General features: G+C 35.9%; 1 protein-coding gene across 3 annotated transcripts in view; it reads right to left on the bottom strand.

Annotated features, from left to right (window-relative positions):
* The window catches only part of PPM1B (protein phosphatase, Mg2+/Mn2+ dependent 1B), an 89,530-nt gene that overhangs the window by 12,671 nt on the left and 52,173 nt on the right, over positions 1-24,686 (bottom strand). For 2 of the 3 annotated variants that reach the window (XM_053588969.1, XM_053588970.1), the window contains exons 3-5: positions 18,501-18,618; positions 11,292-11,403; positions 10,549-10,606 (exon numbers count right to left, since the gene is read on the bottom strand). In XM_053588969.1, the coding sequence (XP_053444944.1) occupies positions 10,549-10,606; positions 11,292-11,403; positions 18,501-18,618 (288 nt within the window). Of the gene's footprint in view, positions 1-24; positions 1,059-10,548; positions 10,607-11,291; positions 11,404-18,500; positions 18,619-24,686 lie in introns of those variants that run through there. The other variant, XM_053588967.1, reaches the window with a different exon arrangement.

Below are 24,686 nucleotides of genomic sequence, written 5' to 3'. Positions count from 1 at the left end.
ATTTAAAAATAATTACAACATGCATAGATTATTCCACATCACATGCTTTATTTGGACTTAAACACTTATAATTTCATTCTAAACACTCGGTTGACATACATTTTGATGTGTGTAGTTAGGCTATACAGAATATACAAACCAAAGCTGTATGAGTAATACACAGGTTTTTTTCAAAAGTTATGTTTCATAAAGAATACAGAGAAAGGAAAAATAACCACACATCTAATATCTCACAACTTCTAAAAATAAAACTACAAAGATGTAAAATATGAACAAATTAAACAACACAGAAATTAGCAACCTTGAAAGATAAATTACAGGCCAGTATCAGCCATTCTTTAAAGAATTAAAATTATTAAAGAAAACACAAATTTATTACAAAGCTATTGAGTGTACTAATATGTAAAATCATATGAAGCAGTATAATTCTACATTAACAATTTTTTTCACAATATAAATTAATCTCTAATTCTAGCTAGTATGAATTTAACTACTGACTTTAATAACTGGTAGCCTAATTTCTGGTATACAATGTGAAGTGACATATCATTTCATTAAATTCAAAGTACTATAAATAGTCAATTTTAAACTATCTCATAAAGGTGTATGCAAAGGCCTTTTTAAAAACAAGGCTATCTGAATATAATAAAACTAGTTCAAGATTCAAATAACAAAATGGTTATATAAGTGCATACATCATACTTCCTAAGAAAAACCATCAAAGATCACAAAAATATTACCAAAAAGGAAAGTCATATTTTTTCACCACTCATCTTTGTCCCTGCATCTTCTTTAGAGCTGTCTAATTCAGCAAGACCACTTTCTGATTCAGTATGGCTTTCCTGCATTGTCACTGGGTTTCCAGCATCACTGTTCGCAGAAGTAGCTGTAGCAGCTGGTTCAGCAGGGCTTTCTTCTCCCTCTACTTTAGCTAGCCTGTAACTAGTCAGCATCTCCTCCAGAAGTTGTCGGTAGTTTCCCCTATGATTAATTCTCATTTGCCTGAGTGCTTCCACCAATTTTCCCTGTGATCCACTTTCCTCTGCTTCATCGGAGGCCTTTTTTTAAGATTCAAGACCCCAGTGTCAGTAGACAAACTAGGATATGACATGTATTTTGTAACATATTACAACAAAACACTAATTTCTCTACCATAAGTAATATAGTCAAAGCAGAAGAACATTTTATTAAATAAGTATCCATTCTTACCTGTGTCAATTAATAAAAACTTGATTGTAACATCTTGGTATTTTTGGCAAATCACCACTGACTAGTTTATGTCTTATTTTACATTGTTGTTTGAAGTTTAATCTGAAACTTACTCTGCTTTTAGCATTCAACAGCAACACAAGCATTTCCTAAAACTGACTTACTTTAAAAAACAGTAATGACTGTAAATGATTGAGTGCAAAAGGAAATTAGTGTTCAAAGAGGTAGGAAAAGGACAGAAAAGCAGGCCATCAAAACAGTTTCTTCATCATTTCTGCTGCATAGTAATAAGTAGGAGAGGAGATATGAAATATAAAACTATATAAACTGTAGGTTTGGGAAGTTTTTAAATATTTCATGGATAAAAATTTTATTTTTGTTTTAAATATGTTAATAAAAATATCTAGGTAAAAGTAGGCAAATCATTTTAAATGTTGCATGGATAGTAAAGTACTCAAACTACTCAAAATCTGCAGGCTTCTATAAGTATAATTATTTAATTTTGTCAACAAAAGTTGATCACAGTTAAGCTGATAGACTAAATTCAAGATAATCTTACACTATGTGCATTATATAGTAATCTCCTGTTTTCCTGCCAAAAATGTTTAATATGAATGTAATAAAACTAATTCTCATTTACAGAAAAACAGAGAATAGAAGATCAAGTTAAAGAATACCATGAGAAAACAAGCATAACAGAAGCCAGAATGTCAGACATACTAAAAAAGGGGGCTCAGAGTCTTCAAAGCCAGTGTCAAGGGGGAAAAAAGAAAGTGGGGGGGCTTTATTAAAGATCTGTTTTATATGCTTGACTGATGACTTGCCTAACTATACCATCATTTAAAAATAACAATTATAACAGTCATTCTGGGGACAAGTGGGGAAACCTGGGCTCAGTATTAGATGGCATTGTAAAATTTATTATTCATTTTCTTAGGTATGATAATGTTAATATGATTATGTAGAAAAATGTCCTCATTGTTAAGAGAAGCATGGTGAAATGGTTAAAGGTAAAATACTATGATGTCTGCAATTTGTTTTCAAAGAGTTCAGACAAGAATAAAACAGCACATATGTGCACACATAGATAAAGAGAGAGAAAGGAACCATGGCAAATGTTAACAACTCTTGAAAATAGGTAGAAGTTATACAGCTGTTCAACATGCTGTTTCACTTTTATGTATGTTTGGAAGTTTTCATCAAAAAATGTTGAGAAAATGAAATACAAAAAAAGTTACCAATAAAGATGATCTGACACAAACTCTTAACCCCCTTTGGAGACTATTACTCTATAATTGCACAACAAAATAACACTAATAAAAATCACATAATAAACTGCAATGTTTATTAAAAAAAAAAAAATAAGCGCATGAATACAAATTTGGAGGCCAGAGGGAAGACGGGGTCTTGCTCTATTGCTCAGGCTGGAGTGGCATTGTTAATAACTCACTGCCAACCTTAAACTCCTGGGCTCAAGTGATCCTCCTGCCTCAGCCAGTAGCTAGGATAGTACTACCAGTGCATACCACCATGCTCAGCTAATTTTTCTATTTCACAGAGATGAAGTCTCACTATGTTATTCAAGCTCGTCTCAAACTCCAGGCCTCTAGAAATCCTCCAAAAGTGCTAGGATTATAGGCATTGAGCCACCACACCCAGCCATGAATGCTATTGTTAAAAAGCATCCTCATGGGCGGCGCCTGTGGCTCAGTGAGTAGGGCGCCGGCCCCATATGCCGAGGGTGGCGGGTTCAAACCTAGCCCCGGCCAAACTGCAACAAAAAAATAGCCGGGTGTTGTGGTGGGCGCCTGTAGTCCCAGCTACTCGGGAGGCTGAGGCAAGAGAATCCCGGAAGCCCAAGAGTTAGAGGTTGCTGTGAGCCGTGTGACACCACGGCACTCTACCCGAGGGCGGTACAGTGAGACTCTGTCTCTACAAAAAAAAAAAAAAAAAAAAAGTATCCTCATGACAAAAAGCAAGAGATATAACTGCACAGCCTATGTTTTAGAGGGTATGTGAAGTCTGTATATCTGGTTCAGTTTAGGATATATAAAGTTTCTGAAAACAAAGAAAATATAGCAATGTAATGATAATAGGGGAATTCTAGATACTTTATTTCCTTTGAATCTCCCAATTTTCTACAACAAGCATATTAACTGCCTTTTTCACTTAATTTGCAAATTTGTTATGTGGAGAGAATACAATAAAATGTGCTGTTTTTTAAGACTTTTTTCCTATTGCCCTCTTCCCCCCATAAATAAAAAAACATGTTCCTTTAAATAAAGTTTCTCATTTTGATCTATTCAGGAAGGGTTAAGATATAACAATGTGATAGTTGTACTCTAATCATAAACCTTGTCAGTCTTTAATTGGGTTTTCCAAGAGGAAATTTTCTACTTTATATCACAAAGATTTTTTTCTTGAGATAGAGTCTCACCATGTCATCCACAGTAGAGAGCTGTGGCGTCACAGTTCACAGCAACCTCAAACTCTCGGGCTTAGGCAATTTTCTTGCCTCAGCCTCCCAAATAGCTGGAACTACAAGCACCCGCCATAACACCCAGCTATTTTTTCTTTTTTTTTTTTTTGGTTGCAGTTGTCATCGTTGTTTAGCAGGCCTGGGCCAGGTTCAAACCCGCCCACCCAGGTATGTGGCCGGTGTCCTGACTACTGAACAATGAGCACTAAGCCACACAAAGGCCTCTTTAATGGAGGGCCTATGACACCATCCTCCCCACAAAAATACCTAAACAGACAAAACTATCTTTTCAATTAAAATTTTTTGTATGACATTTAAACAAAATTTGCATCAAACAAGTAATCGACTTACACACAGAAGTGATTATCAACCCTGGTTTCCTATCAGGAAGCACCTGTGGATTATAACAGATGCCAAAATTCCATCTCAAATTATACAGATTTGGTGGATCTGAGGTTTCTTTTAAAACCCTGACAGGCCTGAGGCAAGAGAATCGCGTAAGCCCAAGAGTTAGAGGTTGCTGTGAGCCCTGTGATGCCAAGGCACTCTACCCGAGGGCGGTACAGTGAGACTCTGTCTCTACAAAAAATAAATAAATAAATAAATAAAACCCTGACAGGCATTTCTTATATACAACCAGGGCTGAGAATCACTGATATACAGACTAAGCACTATAACTATACTTAGAGTTGGACTTATTGATAAAGTTGGATCAAAGGTTATTTATTCTATTCTTATATTTAGATCAATTTGGGTGGGTTCAACAGATTAAGCACCACTCACTCTCCAACTGACACATTATTACAGTAGTGATAGCTGGGGAAGAGTAGTTGCTTCTTAAAAGACACTTTAAAACCAAACCAGAAAATCAAATACAGAAATTTCACAGTGGCTACCATCAGAGAGTCACTGAAAAGAAAAGACCTTTAGCTAAGGACATTTATAAATCATTTAACCCTATGGCAAATTACATCTTCCCATTGTGCTTGACAATGTATAGTTGAAATCTGTCAGCTGTTACATTTGATTTTTCAAAATAGTATTACATAACTCTCTCATGGGCTTCCATTAATACTAGAAGATGAAGCTATCATCTAGGTTCCTGAACTTTCTTTACCTGAACTCTTACAGTTGACACCTTCTTTGACATATCTATTATAGCAATTAAATCTACCTTGCAACTGTTCACAAGTCTCTCCAATGAGACTGGAATGTCTATGAGAGTAAAGATAATTTCATATTCCTTTCTATATCCTCCCACCACCCAGGGAAAATTAATGTTTGTGCTATTAACTTTTTATACATGATCTTATTTACTCATCAAAGGTATTCTATGAAGTGTTATAACTGTCATTTTCACAAGTGAAGAAAATAAAGCTCACTGTCAAGGTGACAATACTGGCAAATGACAGCTCAGACTTGTGTATAGGTGTAAATGACACCAATGTCCATCTGAATATTCTATTCAATACATTATGGTAAGTTTTTGCATAGGAAGTGCCCCATATAAATAGACACTTATTAAAGAAGTATTGGTTGACAATTACTATAGAATTATACCACAGTGTATTTCATACTGACATCTATAAGGCATTTCCTTGATATAGGTAAGATTAATAAAATTATAGGACATTAGTTATGTTGATTAAAAAATCATAATAGATGAAATTTTAAAATTACTCTGTATAATAAATTTAAGGAAGTTGTTGAGATGAGAAATTAGGACTTTTCCTCCTCAGTTTTTTTTTTTTTCTTGTAGAGACAGAGTCTCACTTTATGGCCCTCAGTAGAGTGACGTGGCATCACATAGCTCACAGCAACCTCCAACTCCTGGGCTTAAGCGATTCTCTTGCCTCAGCCTCCCGAGTAGCTGGGACTATAGGCGCCTGCCACAACGCCCAGCTATTTTTTGGTTGCAGTTCAGCCGGGGCGGGCTTTGAACCCGCCACCCTCGGTATATGGGGCTGGCGCCTTACCGACTGAGCCACAGGCACCGCCCCCTCCTCAGTTTTTATTTCCAAGGTTCAACTGTCAGCTCAGCTACCCTGTTTCCCTGAAAATAAGACAGTGTCTTATTTTAAGGTGTGCTCCCAAAGATGCGCTAGGTCTTATTTTCAGGGGACGTCTTATCTTTCCTGTAAGTGGGTCTTATTTTCAGAGGATGTCTTATTTTCAGGGAAACAGGATAACAGCTTAAAAATGAAATCTCTCAAATCTTGGTTAAAAAAATAAATCAAATCTCTATGAAAATACTGGCTTACACCAAATAAGACAAAAGAATGCAGATAAATTAAGTGGAAAGCACATGGGGGTGGGAGGCTAAGCACATTTAAAAAGTAAAATTTAACCAGCTAAAATTAATTATAGCAATATATTTATTTTTTAAAACATAACTCCTGTCAGCAAAGTTCTTCAAATAATTAGTTAAAACAGTGGAGAAAAAGTAAAGAATGCTGGTAAAAATTTGTTTCTTGTGGAGTCCTATCCCCTGAGTTTCAGCCATAAAAATTTTTGGAAATAAAAACTCCTCAAATTTAACTTCATGTAATATAATTAACAATGACTAATAAGAATGAAGATAATAAATTAGATGTTATTTGAAAGGGCATGTAAAATTTAATGAATTTGAAATAATTTTAGGCAGAATCATTTAAATGGTCAAAATCACATAGCTAAGAGAAGTGTAGTCCAATCATATTTTTGAAAAGTGACTAAATTTAGTGAACTAGATCTGTCTTCAGGCATGCTTTGACAAATGAATAAAAAATAAACATGAAGCAACTTAGAAAAACCTAATATTCACTAAAAACTCTGATATAAAAATGTAACATAGCATTTCATAGAAGAAATGGTTATGGCTTATCTGAAAAGAGCGTCAGCATGTCTTGTAGATGTAAAAGAATACGTGTTGTGAATATGTTATAATGTGGAATGATCATTGAAATATCAAGAACTCTAATAACTGCATTTCCTGAATAAATGTTATGTTTATGAAAAGAAAAATAACAGCAGCTCTGACTATAGCACTGATCTGTTTGGAGTAAAATAGAAAAGAAGACTGCAGGCGGTTCCTGTGGCTCAGTGGGTAGGGCACCGGCCCCATATACCGTGGGTGGCGGGTTCAAACCCAGCCCCGGCCAAAGTGCAACAAAAAAATAGCAGGGCGTTGTGGTGGGCGCCTGTGGTCCTGGCTACTCAGGAGGCTGAGGCAAGAGAATCGCCTAAGCCCAAGAGCTGGAGGTTGCTGTGAGCTGTGATGCCACATCACTGTACTGAGGGTGATAAAGTGAGACTCTGTCTCTTAAAAAAAAAAAAAAAAGAAGAAGAAAGAAAGAAAAGAAGACTGAACACAAAATTCTGTGAAAACAGAATATGGAAATTCTTTTGGACTTCAAAGAGTCTAATGTGTCCTATTTTTCTCCTTCTCAAAATTCCAATTGCCTTAAGAAGTCTTTGGATTGGGATTAAAAAGAAAATGTATATTTAAATGAAGCTACACTTCACTTGTTTAGTTTCAACAACTTTACAAAATATTCCTCATTAAAAATAGAGTATCGTAAGACTATTAAACATGAGATTCATAAAAGAACTCAAAGTGCTTCCTTTGGATGGTAGACAGAGATGGGGTACAGACATACATGATCTCTAAATACCTTAGAGAGGTGGTGTGGAATAGCGTACAGAGTTTAGAGTCAACCCAATTCAAATTCTGGCTGCATGATTTACCTTTGTGACCTGGGCGAGCTATGATTCTCTCTGATTCTAAGTCTGTTGTATAAAAGAAGGGTGTTGAGAAGATTACCTATGATGCATGTGTGTGTGTGTACACACGTGCGTGAGCAAAGAGTTTGGCACAGTAGGAGGTGGGTAAATACCAAGTTCTCTCTTTACCTTTGAAAAAATTATCAACTTTTAAAAGCACTACGAGCCTTTTTTGAGGGAAGAATGAAACATTTTTGCAAGACAAAGATAAAGCTCTAAAAATATAGATTTTTGTACCAATGAGCAACCTCAACAGAATTTGTAAATATGTGAATTAAGGACAGTCTTAAGCAAACTACTATAAATAAATAAATAAATGCAAATATTTCCTATTCACTGAGTTTCACCAAGCTCTCAACATATACATGGTACCAGGGCTATTGTAGATGTTTAGACTACAGGCATAAATTAATCAGATGAAGTTCCAGATCTCAGAGAATTGATATTCTAGTTCTCAAACACAAACTAGTATTTTAGAAAAAGGGAGGAAATATAATTACAGAGCCCTGCCTAACCCATATAACAACTTACAACAAAACACAGTAAACCTCTTCTACATTTTTATGCATTCAAACCTCCTTCTAATTAATTGAAGAGTATGTACGCAGAACATCTGTGTCTAACAGTTGTTACCGTGCGTCAAATTAAGAGCTAAGAATTTAATTGTCTATATTTTCTTTGATCTTTCTCATTCTTTAGTATTTTTAGCACATTTCTGCTACTTGTGATTACGGTTCAACATTTTTCTAAGGTAGTGATTATTCTGACAGGGTATGGTAAGGTTTCCTAAAATGGAATTCTGGGCTACAAAGTCAGTTTTTATAGTAAATAGGACAGTTTCTCTAATCCACATATTTATCTACTAAGAATGAGTTTATACTTACCATTTCATCTCTGCAATTATTTCACAAATACTTGAATTCACCATCTCTTTAAATAAATATTGCAAATGTTTATAACTGATTAAAATGCCAGATATTCCTTTGAGTCTATCATTATTATGCTCCCAACATATGGTGGTCCCTTACTCTGAAGTTCAAAAAGCCAGTCTCTTAGCAAATACCTCTGCAAACTAAATTGATAATTTTCCCAACAAGTTATCTACTCTAGCCAAAAAGATATTCTTTCTTTCAAAAATACTTATACTTTGTTCTTGCCTCTCTCATCCACTTGAAATGTTTCTCTCATTTCTGCCATTCAAATCATCTTTTCCCTGAGAAGCTAACTTCTGTTACTTAGCTGAACTTTCATAGCAATCACTATACAATTCACACAGCAATGATCACATTTGTATTTTGTCATTTGTTAATATGAGAAATATTTTTGTCATTTAACTTGTGTGTTTATAACTACAGTTTAAGCTAAGCTGCACTGAGCTCATGCCCCTCTCCCTCCCTCCATCAATTCACTACACGGTACACTGTCAATGTTTGACCTGCTGATGTTAATAAAAGGCTTATATACAAAGGTACTTAAGTATTTATATATCCTAATTTTATATGTCCATATAAGAATCTTATTTAAGGCAAGGTTTATATACTGATCACTACCCCCAGTTCCATGGTTCTGTTGCCTATTTATTCCTGTACATAAATTTTTTTTCTTTTTTTTTTTTTGCAATTTTTGGCTGGGGCTGGGTTTGAACCCACCACCTCTGGCATCAGCATTAGTATATATTAAACAGAAACTTGGGGTTTAAATTTAAAAAATCTAGGTTGGAGATTTTCTTGAGGAACAAAAAATTCAGCAAGGGTTAAGTTTCTAAACACCTGAGGAAATGAGAGTACTTCTGTGGTTAATAATGAGCTAACTTCTGAGGACTTATTTCCTCTAAGCAAGGTGATGGGTACCACGTGAAGAGGTTAAAATTCTCCTCTCTCCACCTTCCAAATCACCAGCTTTTTAGTTATGCCAACATCCTATACTCATTTGTTTGACTGAGGGTGTCTCTTAATGTATCGTGATATATCTTTATTTTTTAATTAATTTTCACAGTTTTGGATAGAATTCTTTATACTTCGAGGTAACTGCTGCAAAAAAAGACTCAGAATCATTGCTCTAGGCCAAGATATAAATTCAGTTATTAGCAATATACTGTATCACTTTCAACTCACTAAAACTATTAATTGTGAAATTTTCCTTTATGCCAGGATACTTTTACACTTAAAGAAATTATATTATATTGTTATGCAATAACAAATCCTGAGAAACAATGCAGTTGAGATGAAACATAATTTGTAGCCAACAGCTACTACTTATTATCTCTCTTAACCTGCCACAACGAACTGGAGATTTATAGTGGGACAATTTCCTCCTAATGAGTTTCACTTCTAAGTTTGGCTCCCTTGCAGCTCTTGAAGTATATTTGTGCAAAATTAAGTCATTTATTTTTAGATGTCCAAAAACTTGAAAATTTTATGAAAAAATACAAATATGAACTGCTAACTTTGAAATCGAGTGCAACTAAAAACAACATCACTCTTTTGTCCCCTAGTACCAGTACTAAAACAAACTTCCTTCTTTCCTTCCTACACAAGCAGCTGACAGCTCATCAGCATTTCTAAGGATAGCATAATAAAAGTAAGAGGGTAAATAAAGAATTTTGCTCAGACACAGTGCAGCAGGGTGCAACAGAAATGGTTAGCTCGGTTCAACACTCATATACCCATGACAGTAATACTAGAAGGAAATTATCCTCAGTATTCCAACTGGGCACAGGGACACTGGAAAGTTTGGTCGTTAATAACTCACTATCACTAACTTCTGGTGAAGGTAGCAGCCTGCTAGAGGAGAAAGTGAGATATTTAAAAGCACATTGTTGCCTCAAAGTTAAGGGAAGAGAAGAAAAAGCAGACATACAGGAAGGAAATAAAGATAGCCCAAACAAAACGGTGATGCCTATGAAGTGACAATAAAGCTAACCACAAACAAAATTTTATCTCTACCTCTATTTTAATACATTTCCTTCAATTTTAACTGATCCTTTTAAACAGCAGCAGTAATTTATTATAGGCTATAATTTATTACGTGAATGTATTCATATCTAGTATTAATACTGTAAAATTACTTAAAATGTTAGGAAATGAAATAAAACTTACCCCATCGCTTTCTCTATGTGGATTCAGTCTACTATAAACAGCTTCAATAACATTGCGCCTAAAAAAAACAATGTTTTAGTTTTCTTAAATTATGTACAATGTTAAGCTTGTGAGTATTTCAATACTTCATCATGACTACACTAAAAAATTAACTGCCACACTCAATACTCGCCAAGAACACAGTTTCTACATTTCATTTTCAGAATTTGATTTTGCACAATTTATCTGTTCTCATTTGGCAAGGAAATAACCACTTTCATCCTCAAAGGTATGATAAATAATTCTTTTTTTTTTTTTTTTTTTTGAGACAGAGCCTCAAGTTGTTGCCCTGGATAGAGTGCATCACAGCTCACAGCAATCTCCAACTCCTGGGCTCAAGCGAGTCTCTCGCCTCTGCCTCCCAAGTAGCTGGGACTACAGGCACCCACCACAACGCCCGGCTATTTTTTGGTTGCAGCCATCATTGTTGTTTGGCGGGCCCAGGCTGGATTTGAACCCGCCAGCTCAGGTGTATGTGGTTGGTGCCTCAGCCGCTTGAGCCACAGGCGCTCAGCCGATAAATAGATTCTTTTTTAAAAAATCTTTTTTCCAATGAAGTTTTAGAGTTCTTCTCCAGTACAAGAAACATTAACCCATTTTGTCTTGAGATAATTGATTTGCTTCTGATTTCAGTTTTCTTACTCCAAATTATTTAACTACTAATTATAAATGAGCTCAAAATTAGCTCTTTTTGTTCTACTTACTTGCCAGCAAGACCTCCCCCAGGAGGCAAATTAGGGATATTTTCTGCAGACAAGATGCGCATGACATGGGCAAGATCAGGCATTCCTTCCTCACCAGACTTCTCCATAATCTCTGTGGGTTTTTTAAAAAAGTTCCTAAATTAATGTGATAACTCAGTACTTACAAAGAAGTGAAAAAAAGGGGGTACTATTTGGTAGTACTTACTTTAAAATATAAAAACCAACTATTACCATCAACACACAAGGAATTTTTTTAAAGTAACAAAAAGTTACTTGTTGACCAAAATGTTATGTGGGGAGGGAAAAGGTTGCATACATATGTTCATTCCAGTATTATTCAAAAAAACAAAAACTGTAATGAGTTCAATATCCAACAACAAGGGAAGTTAACAAAATGTTGGTGCAGCTACTGAGTGAAATAGTTTATAATCACTAAAAATGGTCTTTATGAAAACAGTAACAGCTATATGGAAAAATACTAACATAAAAGTTATTAATTCATAAATAAAGGTAAATAAAAGCAAAAGCTGGATAAGAATTATAAGGAAGGGGAGGGATTAAAAAATTACTTTACGGGTTTTTCAATACCTATACATTGTAGTTAGGTTCTACAATAATTTATTTAAAAGAGAAAAGGAAAATAAATATCTCACTTGCTTAGAGCCAAACAAAAAATTTTATACTTTCCATTTCTATTTACAATTTATGGAAACAGATTTTTTAAAGCATGATTATTTAGACACTGGCAAGATAGAAACTTCTCAAAAAACAATGAGTGCATACTTTTAAGACTACAAAAAAGCAGCGCCTTCAGAGGCTCTCAAAATCCAGGCCAGTATGCAAAATTCAAAAGAAGTATCCTATCCCTAAAGAACTCACAAGGGAATTAGGGGACACAATTAGGGACATATATCCTTAAAACTATAAAAATACATAGCGATGAACTACTTGGAGCAAGAAAGTATAAAAACTTAGTACCATATGTCCATGACATTATTGTATTTATGGTTTATGTATTTATGGTTTTACCTACTCCCAAGTGAACTTCAAACTCCATGCTTTTAGTTATTGGCAATTTTCTAAGGCACAAAATTGAATTAACTACATTGAAAGGCTGCTAACTAAAGGACAGGTGGGGCTGGACGAGATGACTAATGCCTGTAATCCTAGTACTCTGGGAGCCCAAGGCAGGTGGATGGCTTGAGCTCAGAATTCAAGATCAGCCTGAGCAAGAGTGACACCCCATCTCTACTAAAAATAGAAAAATTAGCCAGGCATGGTGGCAGGTGCCTGTAGTCCTAGCAACTTGGGAGGCTGAGGCAGGGCGATCTCTTGAACCCAAGAGTTTGAGGTGGCTGTGAGCAAGGCCGAGGCCATGGCTCTCTAGCCTGGGCAACAGAATCTTGCTCTGTTGCCAGGCAGAGTGCCACAGTGTCATCATAGTTCACTATAACATCAAACTCCATAAGGATATATATCCTATGTCCCTAACTACCTTGTGACAAAGCAAGAGCCTAGGAGTAAGGCTCACTCTTACTTTAACATTCATCTCTTTCCACCCTGCCCTAGTCCCTCATCTTCAAAGGCTCCTCTATTCAAAGCAGCCTTCTGCTTCTAGATCTTCCCATGTATTCTTTTCCTTGGTTTGGAACAGTTCTTATGCCAATCCAACCAAGCCCTTTGCATGTTGAACATACAAGATGTTTTGCCTTTCAGGTTTCAACTTTATGTATTAGTTCCTCAAATCTTTCTCTGATACTCCCATATACATGACATACACTGTAGTCATGCTATATACTCCCGTAAACATGATGCTTACTGTATCATTGACGTGGGTTTCATGAAAGATACAGAACTATAATTTTCTACCATAGACTTGTAATAGCATTTCTCAACCTCTACAACACTGACAATTTAGACAATTTCCTGTTGTAGGGGCTGTCCTGCACGCTGCAGAAGGTTAAGCAGCATTCCTGTCCTCTACTCATTCGAGGCCAGTAGTACTCTCTCAGTTGTGAAAACAAAAATGTCTCAAGACATTGCCACTTGTTCCCTGGGAACAAAATCTCCCCCAGCTGAGAAGCACTGCAGTCCTGCATATTACCAACCAATTTTCACACCCCTCCATTACTGCTGTTCCAGTCTAATTCACCACCATCATTTGCCACCCGCATTAACACGTTTTCTAATCTGGCTTCTTCTCTTGTGCCCTCTTTACACTCTTCTGTCCACACAGCAATTAAGAGGAATCTTTTGACAAAAAGTCAGAGCATGTCAGTCCTGTGCTCAAAATCTTCCAACAAATCCCTATCAGAATGTTTTTTTTTGAGACCATCTCACTTTGTCCCCCTGACATCATCACAGCTCACTGCATTCTCAAATTCCTGGGCGCCAGTGATCCTCCTGCCTCAGCTGGGACTTCCTGAGTAGCTGGGACTTCAAGGCTAACTTTTGTATTTTTTGTACAGCCAGGGAGGGGTCCCACTCTTGCTCAGGCTAGTCTTGAACTCCTGAACTCATACAGGACAGGTAAGCCACTGCCTCCTATCACGATCTGAATAAAGTCCAAAGTCCTCATTTTGGTCTACAGAACCAGACATCACGTGCTTCCTAGCAACATCTTTTAATGTTCTTCCACTTCTCTATTAGCTCATTCTAACCTAGCCACACTCACTAAGCACATTCCCACCTCAGCCTTTGCTGTTCTCTTTGCCCCGAATGCTCATCCCTGAAATAATCACTTTCCATATTTAAGTGTCTGCTTAAATGACACTCCTCATAGAGACCTTCCTAACCAATATTGCTTGTTATTCTCTTTTATTTCTCTCCTACTCAAAAAAAAAATATTGGTCTCTACTAGAACATAAACTCTATGAGACTTGTTTTGTTTTTTGCTGTATCTTTGGTGACACACATACTCAACAAACAATGAGTCAAAATTACATGTAGAAAGCACTCACGAAATATAATAGTTTAGGTGAAATACTATTCCGTTTAACACCATACCTCTTGAACCTGACCACTCTCATTAACAAAAGCACATACACAGACTTGCCCAACCCACACACCAGAATTCTTTTACCTCAAAATCTAATATTATTACATGATTTAAAACTTGAATTAAAATATAACACCCCAAAGAACACTGCCTTATAAAAAAGAAATTACATTTTAAGTATCAACTCAAAGTGATTTGTACTGGCTACCTTGCGAAGTATTTTAAAGTCTTCTGACTGAGTGATAATGATTAAATTATTTGCTACAGGCACCAAAGACCATGACATTATATATTTTTTATCTCTACTGAATAGCATATACTTTGAAAAAAATACAAACCATACCAAAGAATATCCTTGGACCAAAATCTTAGTAAGACTCTTGAGTTCTTCTGACTAGGCTGACCTTGGGTCTCCTCTGTCCTTGCAGAATCCAGGCTGAGCAAGAATGCTGCTAAATCAGTTTATCCGGAAGTCCCCACCCTTGCTAATCTGACCACCAGGATATCTTATCACCCTGGCTTGCCCTGAGCAAAATCCTATCAAGTCACTTTAGCCCTTATCTTGAAGTTTCCTCTTAGCAATCTTTGATCCCCTACTCTGCTCCCTGGTTATAAATTCCCACTTACCCTTGTGGACTCCAGATTAAGGACAATCTCTCTGCTACTGCAGAAGCCCACTGTATTGATCTCTAAATCTTTCTCCATAGCCTTTGAAAAAAAGTCTGCTTCACCATCTTCAACAAGTATCATAAATAAGCTTTTTTCTTTAACAATTTTTTAAAACAACCTCTACTTTAAAGTTGGAATAAAGAAACTGGAGCCTTGAAAGGTCAAACAAGTTGGATAAGATCATATTAACAAGTAGCTAACCAAACGGGAGAGCACTTCCTAAAATAAAAACTACCCAGTTTCTTTATCATGAGGAAAAATGACACCAAAAAAATTCCTCCCGCCATCTGATAAACTACAGGCATCAATCTGCCACCCTAATATACTACAGTTTCTCAGAAAATCTCTAACAACTCCTATAAAAGCTCCTCTTAATAATTATATTACATATTATTAGCAGAAATGTAAGTGTCTCTGGTATGGTTTTCAAAGTCTTCCCACGTTTCTCATCTTTCCATCACCTTAAAAAAGTACGGCTCACTGGAACTAAAAATTCCTGAAACCTAAAAGCAGGATTCATTTAGAATTGAGGAAACTGTACACACACACCCCCCCAAAAAAAGAATAAAAAAGAAAACACTTTAAGCACATTGTTTCAAGTGTGTAGCTAGACAACTGTAAAGGTAAAAAAGATTAATTCTCCTTCTCAAATTTGCAAAAGAGTGGAGTTTTTCTATGCTAATACACATTTGAAATCACAAACTTTTTTTTTTTTTGTAGAGACAGAGTCTCACTGTACCACCCTTGGGTAGAGTGCTGTGGCGTCACACGGTTCACAGCAACCTCTAACTCTTGGGCTTAGGCGATTCTCTTGCCTCAGCCTCCAGAAAAGCTGGGATTACAGACTCCCGCCACAACGCCCGGCTATTTTTTTGTTGCATTTCAGCCGGGGCTGGGTTTGAACCCGCCATCCTGGGCATATGGGGCCGGCGCCCTACTCACTGAGCCATAGGCGCCGCCCTGAAATCACAAACTTTTACATTTCAAAACTCTCACCAATTACCGTGGCTACTTGGACAAAATATAACTCGCAACAGGTCAAATTCAATATTGAATTCGTAGAAAGATGATAGATTTAAACCCAGACATATCAGCAATTATATTTAAGGTAAACAGACCAGCTTCTGCCCTCTTGTCATTCCTGAATAATTTAACCCCAAACCTTTAGTTTTGCTTAGTTAAGCAAATTAAGTCTTCCAGGGATTGGAGGGAGAACAGGGGCAGCAGGATCCAGCTTAAGCATAGTAACGAAAGCTTTAGCACTGGTGTGTGGCAACCTAGAAGGGATTGTCAAAGACAGTGTGGAGTGAGGAAGGCATCTGCATGAAGGTTAGCAGTGAGGGAAGATTTCTTTGACTGATTAATAGGAGCCAAGTTTCTCACCGTAGGAGAATGGAATTACAAATATGCAAAGAAAGAAAACTAGAATAAATGCTATGGTATTATTCAGTTGGAAATACTAGTGGGAACATTAAATAAATACATGATTGATGAATGGATAAAGATAGAAAGAAATATATGATGTAAGTGTTTGTGTTCTCTTCTCTTAGAGAACCTGAGAACAGAAATAACCTAATAGCCCAAGTCTCAGTTCCTAAATACTATTCTCCCCTAAAAGAAAAGGAAAATGGCCCAGTAAAGAATTATGCAGAGAAAATAAAGATAAGCCTGGGAACACTTGATTATGGCAGAAAGTAGGAAGTGTTCTAAGAACTATGGGGACAGATTACAAAGATACTATATTGCAAGTTTGAAGAGGCTCCCACTGGCTTAAGCTAGGACAATATAAACATCAATAATGTATTAACAGTTTATAATACAATGAATATGACAGCAATCTGTGAGTTCATGCTCATATAATTAAATAAATGAATAGAAGAGAAAATTTTTCCTTTCAGTAAAATGCTACCTAACATATAAAAGGAATGAATGAATCAGAAAACCACCATTTGGTTATTACTATAGTAGCAACTGTATTCAGGCAACAAACAACAATAGAGGCTAAAACTGGTTGCTGAAAACTTGATGAGGAATAGAATCTCTAAGTATCTCCCCATAGACTGCTTATTAAGTATAACATTTATTAAGTGCTTATCAGGTATAACAATTATAATTATTAATTTCAGGAGAGAAACATGAAAAAGAAAACAAGTCATAAAAATGTTAACATTGTAAGTCAACAACAAGACAAATCAACATCACATGCTTCCTGATATGATACACTAAGAATCTAGAATCATTTTTCTGGTACTCCTGCCAATATATAACCTAAATCTTATGAAAAGGAAACATTTGCCACCCAACTTGGACATTCTACAAATTAATTAACCTGCTCCTTTAACAAATCTGGCCAGCAAAAACAGGAAAAGACAGAACTTTTAAACTGAGGGAGACTAAAGAGGCATAACAGCTAAATAGCACATGCTCTAGACTAGATACTGCACCTACAAATGACATTACTAGGATTATAAGGGCAATCTGAACAGTATCTGTGGGTTATATAATAACATTGTTATTAATGTTAATTTCCTAATTTTGATAGATGTACTATAGTTTTATGTAGAGACCATCTCTGTTATATTAAGGGGTACTAGGATATCATATTTGTGATTTACTCTCAGTTTTTTTAGGAAAAAGATTAGTAATATGGGGGTAGAAAATATGAGAAAGTTAGAGAAAGTATATATAGAGATAAGGCAAACATGATTGATAACAAACAAATGAGGAATATAGGTAAAGGATTCTACAAGTACATGGGAGCTCTTTGTAGTATTTTTGCAACGCTTCTGTTTAAAATTATTACAAAATGAAAGGTTAAAAATAAGTAAAATCAATCATCTTTTGAAACATCAATGCTAACTATCAACAAAATGAAAAAGATATGGTAATGAACTCCAATGATTTTTATTTTATTTTATTACTATTATTTTTTTTCTAGACAAACCCTCAAGCTATCACCCTGGGTAGAGTGCCAAGGCATCGCAGCTCACAGCAACCTCCAACTCCTGGGTTCAAGAGATTCTCCTGCTTCTGCCTCCCAAGTAGCTGGGACTACAGGTGCCTGCCACAATGCCCGTCTATTTCTTGGTTGCAGCAGTCATTGTCGTTTGGTGGGCTGGGCCAGATTCGAACCCGCCAGCTCAGGTGTATGCGGCAGGTGCCTCAGCCGCTTGAGCCCCAGGCGCTGAGCCAATGAACTCCAATGATTAACATAGGAAGGGAGAATTAGTGAAATTACAACAGTTGGTGTTCATAATAACCAGAGGCAAATTTCCCTGGGTTCTTCACTCATAACTAGGAATTTAATCAGGAAAAGAATTCTCTTTGGTGGTATTAACAGATATATTCAATTTCTCCCTACCAATAAATTCCCACATATTGGTCCAAGACAGCAAATCTTAGGCACACAGATGTTTTTTAAAGCCTTATCTCAAAATACTTATTTTACCTATGGAAATTTTAAAATAATCATTCGATAAGGAAGAATATTTTTACTTTCCTTCTAAATAAAAAAAGAAAGAAAGAAAAAGCATCTTTCTTACCTTCAACCCGTGATTCCAAGTGCTTATCCAACTCTAAATCTTTTCTCACTGCTTCTTCTGAGACCTTGGGGGCATTTGAAAAGCAAACTAGTACAATACTCATGTTATCTCTACTTCCCTGTATATTAAAGAAAGAAAAAGAAAAAATTTTATTTCTACAATCTACCAACTTTATATTCTTTACTACAGAACAGTTAATTACTTTAAGCAATCACAGTTTAATCATTCAAAATGTAATATATTCAACATACTCACTTTTATTCCAAAGGACTATTTAAAATACAACTTGAAAAACAAGGTGTCTAGGTATGTGCAGATCTGTAATTATTTTTGAATTTTTAATTCTGTGTTAACTATTCCTACCTACCACCATTCCACAGTATGAGATATGAAGATACCTTCCTACATATTAAATCCTTTACTTCCTACCCAAGGTTTCACATCTCCAGAAAGACAGAGGTTCAAAATGCATCCTCCCAAATACACATGAAATTTTTTCCACCTAACCTGTATCAGAGCAATGCTACAATTCTGTAGAATTTAACACAGCTGAAGATGTTGTTTAGTAGGATACCTAAGAAGCTAAAATGAACAACTACCAAAAACTGTTCTGAGAATACAGAATCAGGAGTGGAATGTAAGCGGATAAATGAGATGAAACTATAATTTATATGGTAACTTTTAAAGATATAAGACTGCTATACAGAATCACAGTTTCAGAGTCTTCATAGGGCAGTGAAAACACCTAATATAAGAATACATGTCGGGCAGTGCCTGTGGCTCAAAGGAGCAGAGTGCCGGCCCCATATGCCGGAGGTGGTGGGTTCAAACCCAGCCCCAGCCAAAAACTGCAAAAGAAGAAGAAGAAGAAGAAAAAAAGAATACATGTCAAATCTACTAAGTGTAGAGTATAAATGTCTTAATACAATAATTAAGAAAGTATGGTGAAGGCTACCTTAACCAGTTTGTTCTAAGTATTTCAATTGTTCTAAAACCAGCACACTGTACCCCATAAATGCATTATTAAACAGAGCTATGATTTAATAAAAAAGAGTATATTTTACTGCTATCTTTTGATCGCACCCTCACAAACTATATTAAAAAGGTAGCACAGCCTATATGCCATTCTAGTAGATTACATAAAGTAAAAAAAATCTTCTCATTACTTTTTCTACAGGTGTATTACTTTGAGTTTCTTAGAACCAATGTAACTGTTCTCAGAATGATTTTTTTGTTTAAAAAGACTAAGAGATGATAAGCTCTATCAATGGAGATGATAACAGGTGTTTGACAGATCTGCCAACTCAAGAGATACTATACCCATCCTCGTCTTCTCAGTCATTATGATCAGAGTTTAGGCAGACATTGCTTACTTGAGACTTGCACCCTTTCAGAAACCTCATGACACAGTCAAAAAGCCAGGCAGGCCTTAAAGAACTTCTGCCTCTGCCTCCTAAATCAGTAAGAATAAAGTCTGAAGGCAATGAAGGTCTGGTCTTCAGGAGACTTCACAAAAGCTAACTCCACAGACTCAAGCTTTGGAAGGAAAATCATCATGAATATGTAACAAGATTCTCCATATCTGGAAAATCAGTATTTCCAAATTGGCCTAAACTCATTTCATTCCTTAATGAAACAACCAAAATTTTCTTTACTGAATATCAGAAATACTGTATTTAGTTGTATGACTACACGTATGTGCATATATCAAAATTTTTAAATAAAAAATTTAAAGTATATCATCAATATTTGAGATCTAAGCATCATTATAATACCAATAATGTTTTTTAAAGCAGTTTTATGAATAAACAGAATTAACACTTTGAATTTTTAGAAATCTAGATTCTTCTAATCATTTTCCATTTTGTAACAATGGCATGAACATTGTTCAACAATTCCTAATATGTATAAAATTTCCATTAGATTTTAGAGTTATAAAATATAGATCCTTCTGGAAAATTAACTGAAAGATAATTTCAAGAAGTTCATGGCTAAGTAATTTACACCTTAGGCATGTATGATTTCTACGATGTTGCTTCTATTTCTACATACTGACTATCATCACCTAAACATCAAGTCTGAATGTACTTCAATAGTTGTTAAATAGCAACTGAAAAGGCCCTTCCCTTTATGCCTCTTCAGTTTTCTGGAGACAAATCACTCTTACATCATCAGTATAAAGTTTTCATGAAGTCCAGAAATGAAAAACATGTTTCTGAAAAAAAAAAATCCATCTTGAACTAAAAGTAACTAGCCTGACATTTTAAAATTGATTATTTCAGACCAGGGCATAATAGTTCATACCTGCAACCCCAGCCCTCTGGGAGGCCAAGGTAGGAGGAGTGCTAAACCCAAAGATTAAAGACCAGCGTGGCCAACAAAGCTGAGATCTTTTCTTTTTTTGAGACAGAGTATTATTATGTCACCCTCAGTAGAGTGCTGTGACATCACAGCTCACAGCAACCTCAAACTCTGGGGCTCAAGCGATTCTCTTGCCTCAGCTTCCCAAGTACCTGGGACTACAGGCACCTGCCACAACACCTGGCTATTGTTGTTGTTGCAGTTGTCATTGTTGTTTTTCTTTTTTTTTTTTTTAAGAGACAGAGTCTCACTTTATCACCCTCCATAGAGTGCCATGGCATCACACAGCTCACAGCAACCTCCAACTCCTGGGCTTAAGCGATTCTCTTGCCTCAGCCTCCCGAGTAGCTGGGACTACAGGCGCCTGCCACAACGCCCAGCTATTTTTTGGTTGCAGTTCAGCCAGGGCTGGTTTTGAACCCGCCACCCTCGGTATATGGGGCCGGCATCGTACCAACTGAGCCACAGGCGCCGCCCTCATTGTTGTTTTTAACTGGCCCTGGCCGGGTTCAAAGCGCCAGCCTCAGTGTATGTGGCCGTTGCCCTACCCTCTGAGCTCTGGGCGCCACCCAAAGTCGAGATCTTTTTAATAAAACTGTTTTTTAAAACTTAGCCAAGCATGGTAGTGCATGGCAATAAGCCCAGCCACTCAGGAGGCTGCTGTGGAAGGGCTGCTTCAGTAGGAGCTTGAGGCCACAGTGAGCTCTTACTGTGCCAGCAGTGTACTGCAGCCTGGGTGACAGACGTAGACCCTATTTCCAAAAACTAAAAGTAAAATTGATTATTTCAGTACAATTTTACCTGTTTAACAGCAGAGCAGCAACACTCTCATGAATTAGAGTTCTAATAGATAGTAGTAGGTCAAAGAAGCCAGAGCCCTTGCCATAAATAAGGGTACCTCATTTCCCCCCCTTATTTTATTAAATTAATTAATTTTTAGAAACAGGGTCTCAGTGTGTTGCCCATGCTGTACTCAAACTCCTGGGCTCAAGTGATCCTTCCTCACCTCAGCCTCTCAAGTAGTTGGGACTACATGCCACTGTGCCTAGCAAGGGCAGCTAAATTTAAAAAGAAAATTCGATGCTATTAGTTTCAAAGCTAAACATTATATGGTTACAAAAAAGTGTCCTGAAAAGAATCTCTATCCTTGTCAAGGTTATGAAATTAATACCTGACAAATAAACTATCAATACTCAATTTTTAACATCACTTTATCCTGGCATTCCTATAGTTATTTCATTTACATATAGTTCAAAAATCAGACGAGCTGAAGGAACAAACTAAATTTTCACTTATCCACGAAAACTGAAGCCTATGATTACTTTTGTTCAAGAATAATCACTGCACCATTACTTTATTCCTTGAATCAATTTTTTCTCTATACAAATTTCTCTATACTTTGTTTCATAACCCATCATCAACAGAACTAAAATTTATTATTTATACTATCCAGACACTTGCCAAGAGAGTTTACTCTCAACAACCCCATGAAGAGGGTGTTTTGATTTTTCTTTTACAAAGAAGAAGAAACTGAGATCTATAATATAGTATGTGACATAGGTAACTTAACAATGGCTCCAAAGCAAACGCTCTTTAACACTAAATCTCTGCTTCCCAAACAGCATATCAAAAAGCCTCAAGTTTCTACAATGTGCTCACCAGACATACTTTAAATGAGGGAGAAACACAGTGATTACATCCCATAAACTAGCTTGAAGTTTACACTATTAATAGTAGATAATGCTAAATTCCTCTCAATGAAATCTTACTTTTGCACAGCCGGGGTTTTGGGGGTTGCTGTGATAAAAAGCAAGTTCCCATAAAAATCAGTATGATACAGAAAATGAGGATGGCAGTGTGTAATGATTATAAGATTTGAGAAACTGCAGTATCTAGCAGATACATATATATCATTAGTAACTATAAATTTTTTTTTAAAAAATCAAGTGAAAAAAGAAACACTTTTTCAGTGTATATGTATTACTTTATGAGGACATATAGACTGATTTAAGTTTAGAGCTAATCAATTAATACTTAGAACTATTAAGTATTAACTTTCGCTAAGTAGTATTATGGAAAAATTACTAAGACATTAGGGAAAAGTATAGAAATTTCCACACTAAACTATATTGCTTTTACACATATTGTGCTTTTACACTGAGCCCTTCTCTACACCTCCAAATACCCAATCACACCCACCCTAATATTGTCTATGTCTGCTTTTGCATTATTTATGATTTTCTGAAAACTATAATGGGAAGAGTTCTGACTTCAGAACCAAAAGATTCTTTGGGGTTGATAGAAAGTAAATAATTTCCCTCAATTTTATCCAACTACCAGATACTACATCATCTTTTCAAATAAGGCTTCTGATAGGTGGTATATAAATGGAATTTAGGGAAATCAAGTAGTATTTTAAAAGAATGATTTAAAGAAATATCTTTTCTTTAAGGTATTTAAAATAAATAAATACCTAAAAATAAATAACCTTTGTGATTTAAGAAAAAGTAATGCAGATGGCAAAGTAATATGCATAGCATAATCCATTTCGGTAAAATAGTAAATGAAAGAAAAGATTCTTTTTTTTTTGAGACGTCTTGAGTACAGCGTCACAATCATAGCTCACTAGCAACTGCAAACTCTTGGGCTCAAGTGATCCTTCTGCCTCAGCCACCCAAGTAGCTGGGGCTACAGGTGTACACCACCATCCTGGGCTAAGGTGTGTTTTGTTTTTTTTTAAGTTCTCACTATGTTGCCCAGGCTGGTCTCAAACTCCTGTTTTCAAGCCTCCTTTCACCTTGGCCTTGCACAGTGCTAACATTATAGGAATGAGCCACTCCACCCAGCAAAAATGCTATTTTTATGCTTATACATTTGTGTAATAAACACAAAGAATCATCAGGAGGATGTACAGCAAACTGTAAACAGTGGTTATCTAAGGAAGATGAGACTGGAAAGAAGAAACAAAGATAAATTACTTCAAATATCTTTGTATATTAAAAATATATGTATTAATTTTGTAATAATTGGGGGGGAAATGGAAAATCTTAATGTTTTCCCTTGGGGAAAATTTTTTCAGACCAAAAAAATCAAAACACACATACACGATTATCAGACCTTTCTGGGACACACCGCTAACAAAAATATTAAACCTGAATTCTAGAATCAGTTTCAATTACCCTTTAATGTCAAACAACCTCCATTTTCTTACTTGCAAATTAAAAATAAAATTTTTTCTTTTGTTCACCTCAGGCTACTGCGAGGGTTAACAATATAGATGATTTATAAGTTGTGGAAAAGGCTCTGCAAAATAGCAGTTATATATTCTATGCAACCCCAAATTAGTTGGCAGGTAAAGACCATGAATGCTAACACTGGCAATAAAAAGGGAAGGCTGCTTTCACAGGGACCATTCTCTTGTATTTAACTATAGTTTAAACAGGATAATACCTGACCAGAGTTACCCAACACTTATAGCTTATTATTATTAAAGAGCAACCCTGAAAAATACTTATCATTAACAATGATGCTAATTACCTTACATGGTTGTGAAAATTAAATGAGTTAAACTATGTAAAGTGCTTTAAAAAGCATTTAGTTCACAGAAAGCAATAATTTACTAACACTATTGTGATTATGATTATGAAGATTTTCACAACCTCTCAAGATTTTATGAGTTAACACAAAAGTGTTTATAAATTATTAAGGCTCTGTTGAATATCAAAAGGCTAATATATATAAGTATTATTAAGGAATGACCAGTGATACAGTTTGGATATCTGCCCTCTCAGATCTCATGTTGAAATTTGATCCCAATGTTGGACG

Source organism: Nycticebus coucang, chromosome 4, assembly GCF_027406575.1.
Source record: "Nycticebus coucang isolate mNycCou1 chromosome 4, mNycCou1.pri, whole genome shotgun sequence".
Lineage (NCBI taxonomy): Eukaryota > Metazoa > Chordata > Mammalia > Primates > Lorisidae > Nycticebus > Nycticebus coucang.
This window is presented reverse-complemented; position numbering and strand designations above follow the sequence as displayed.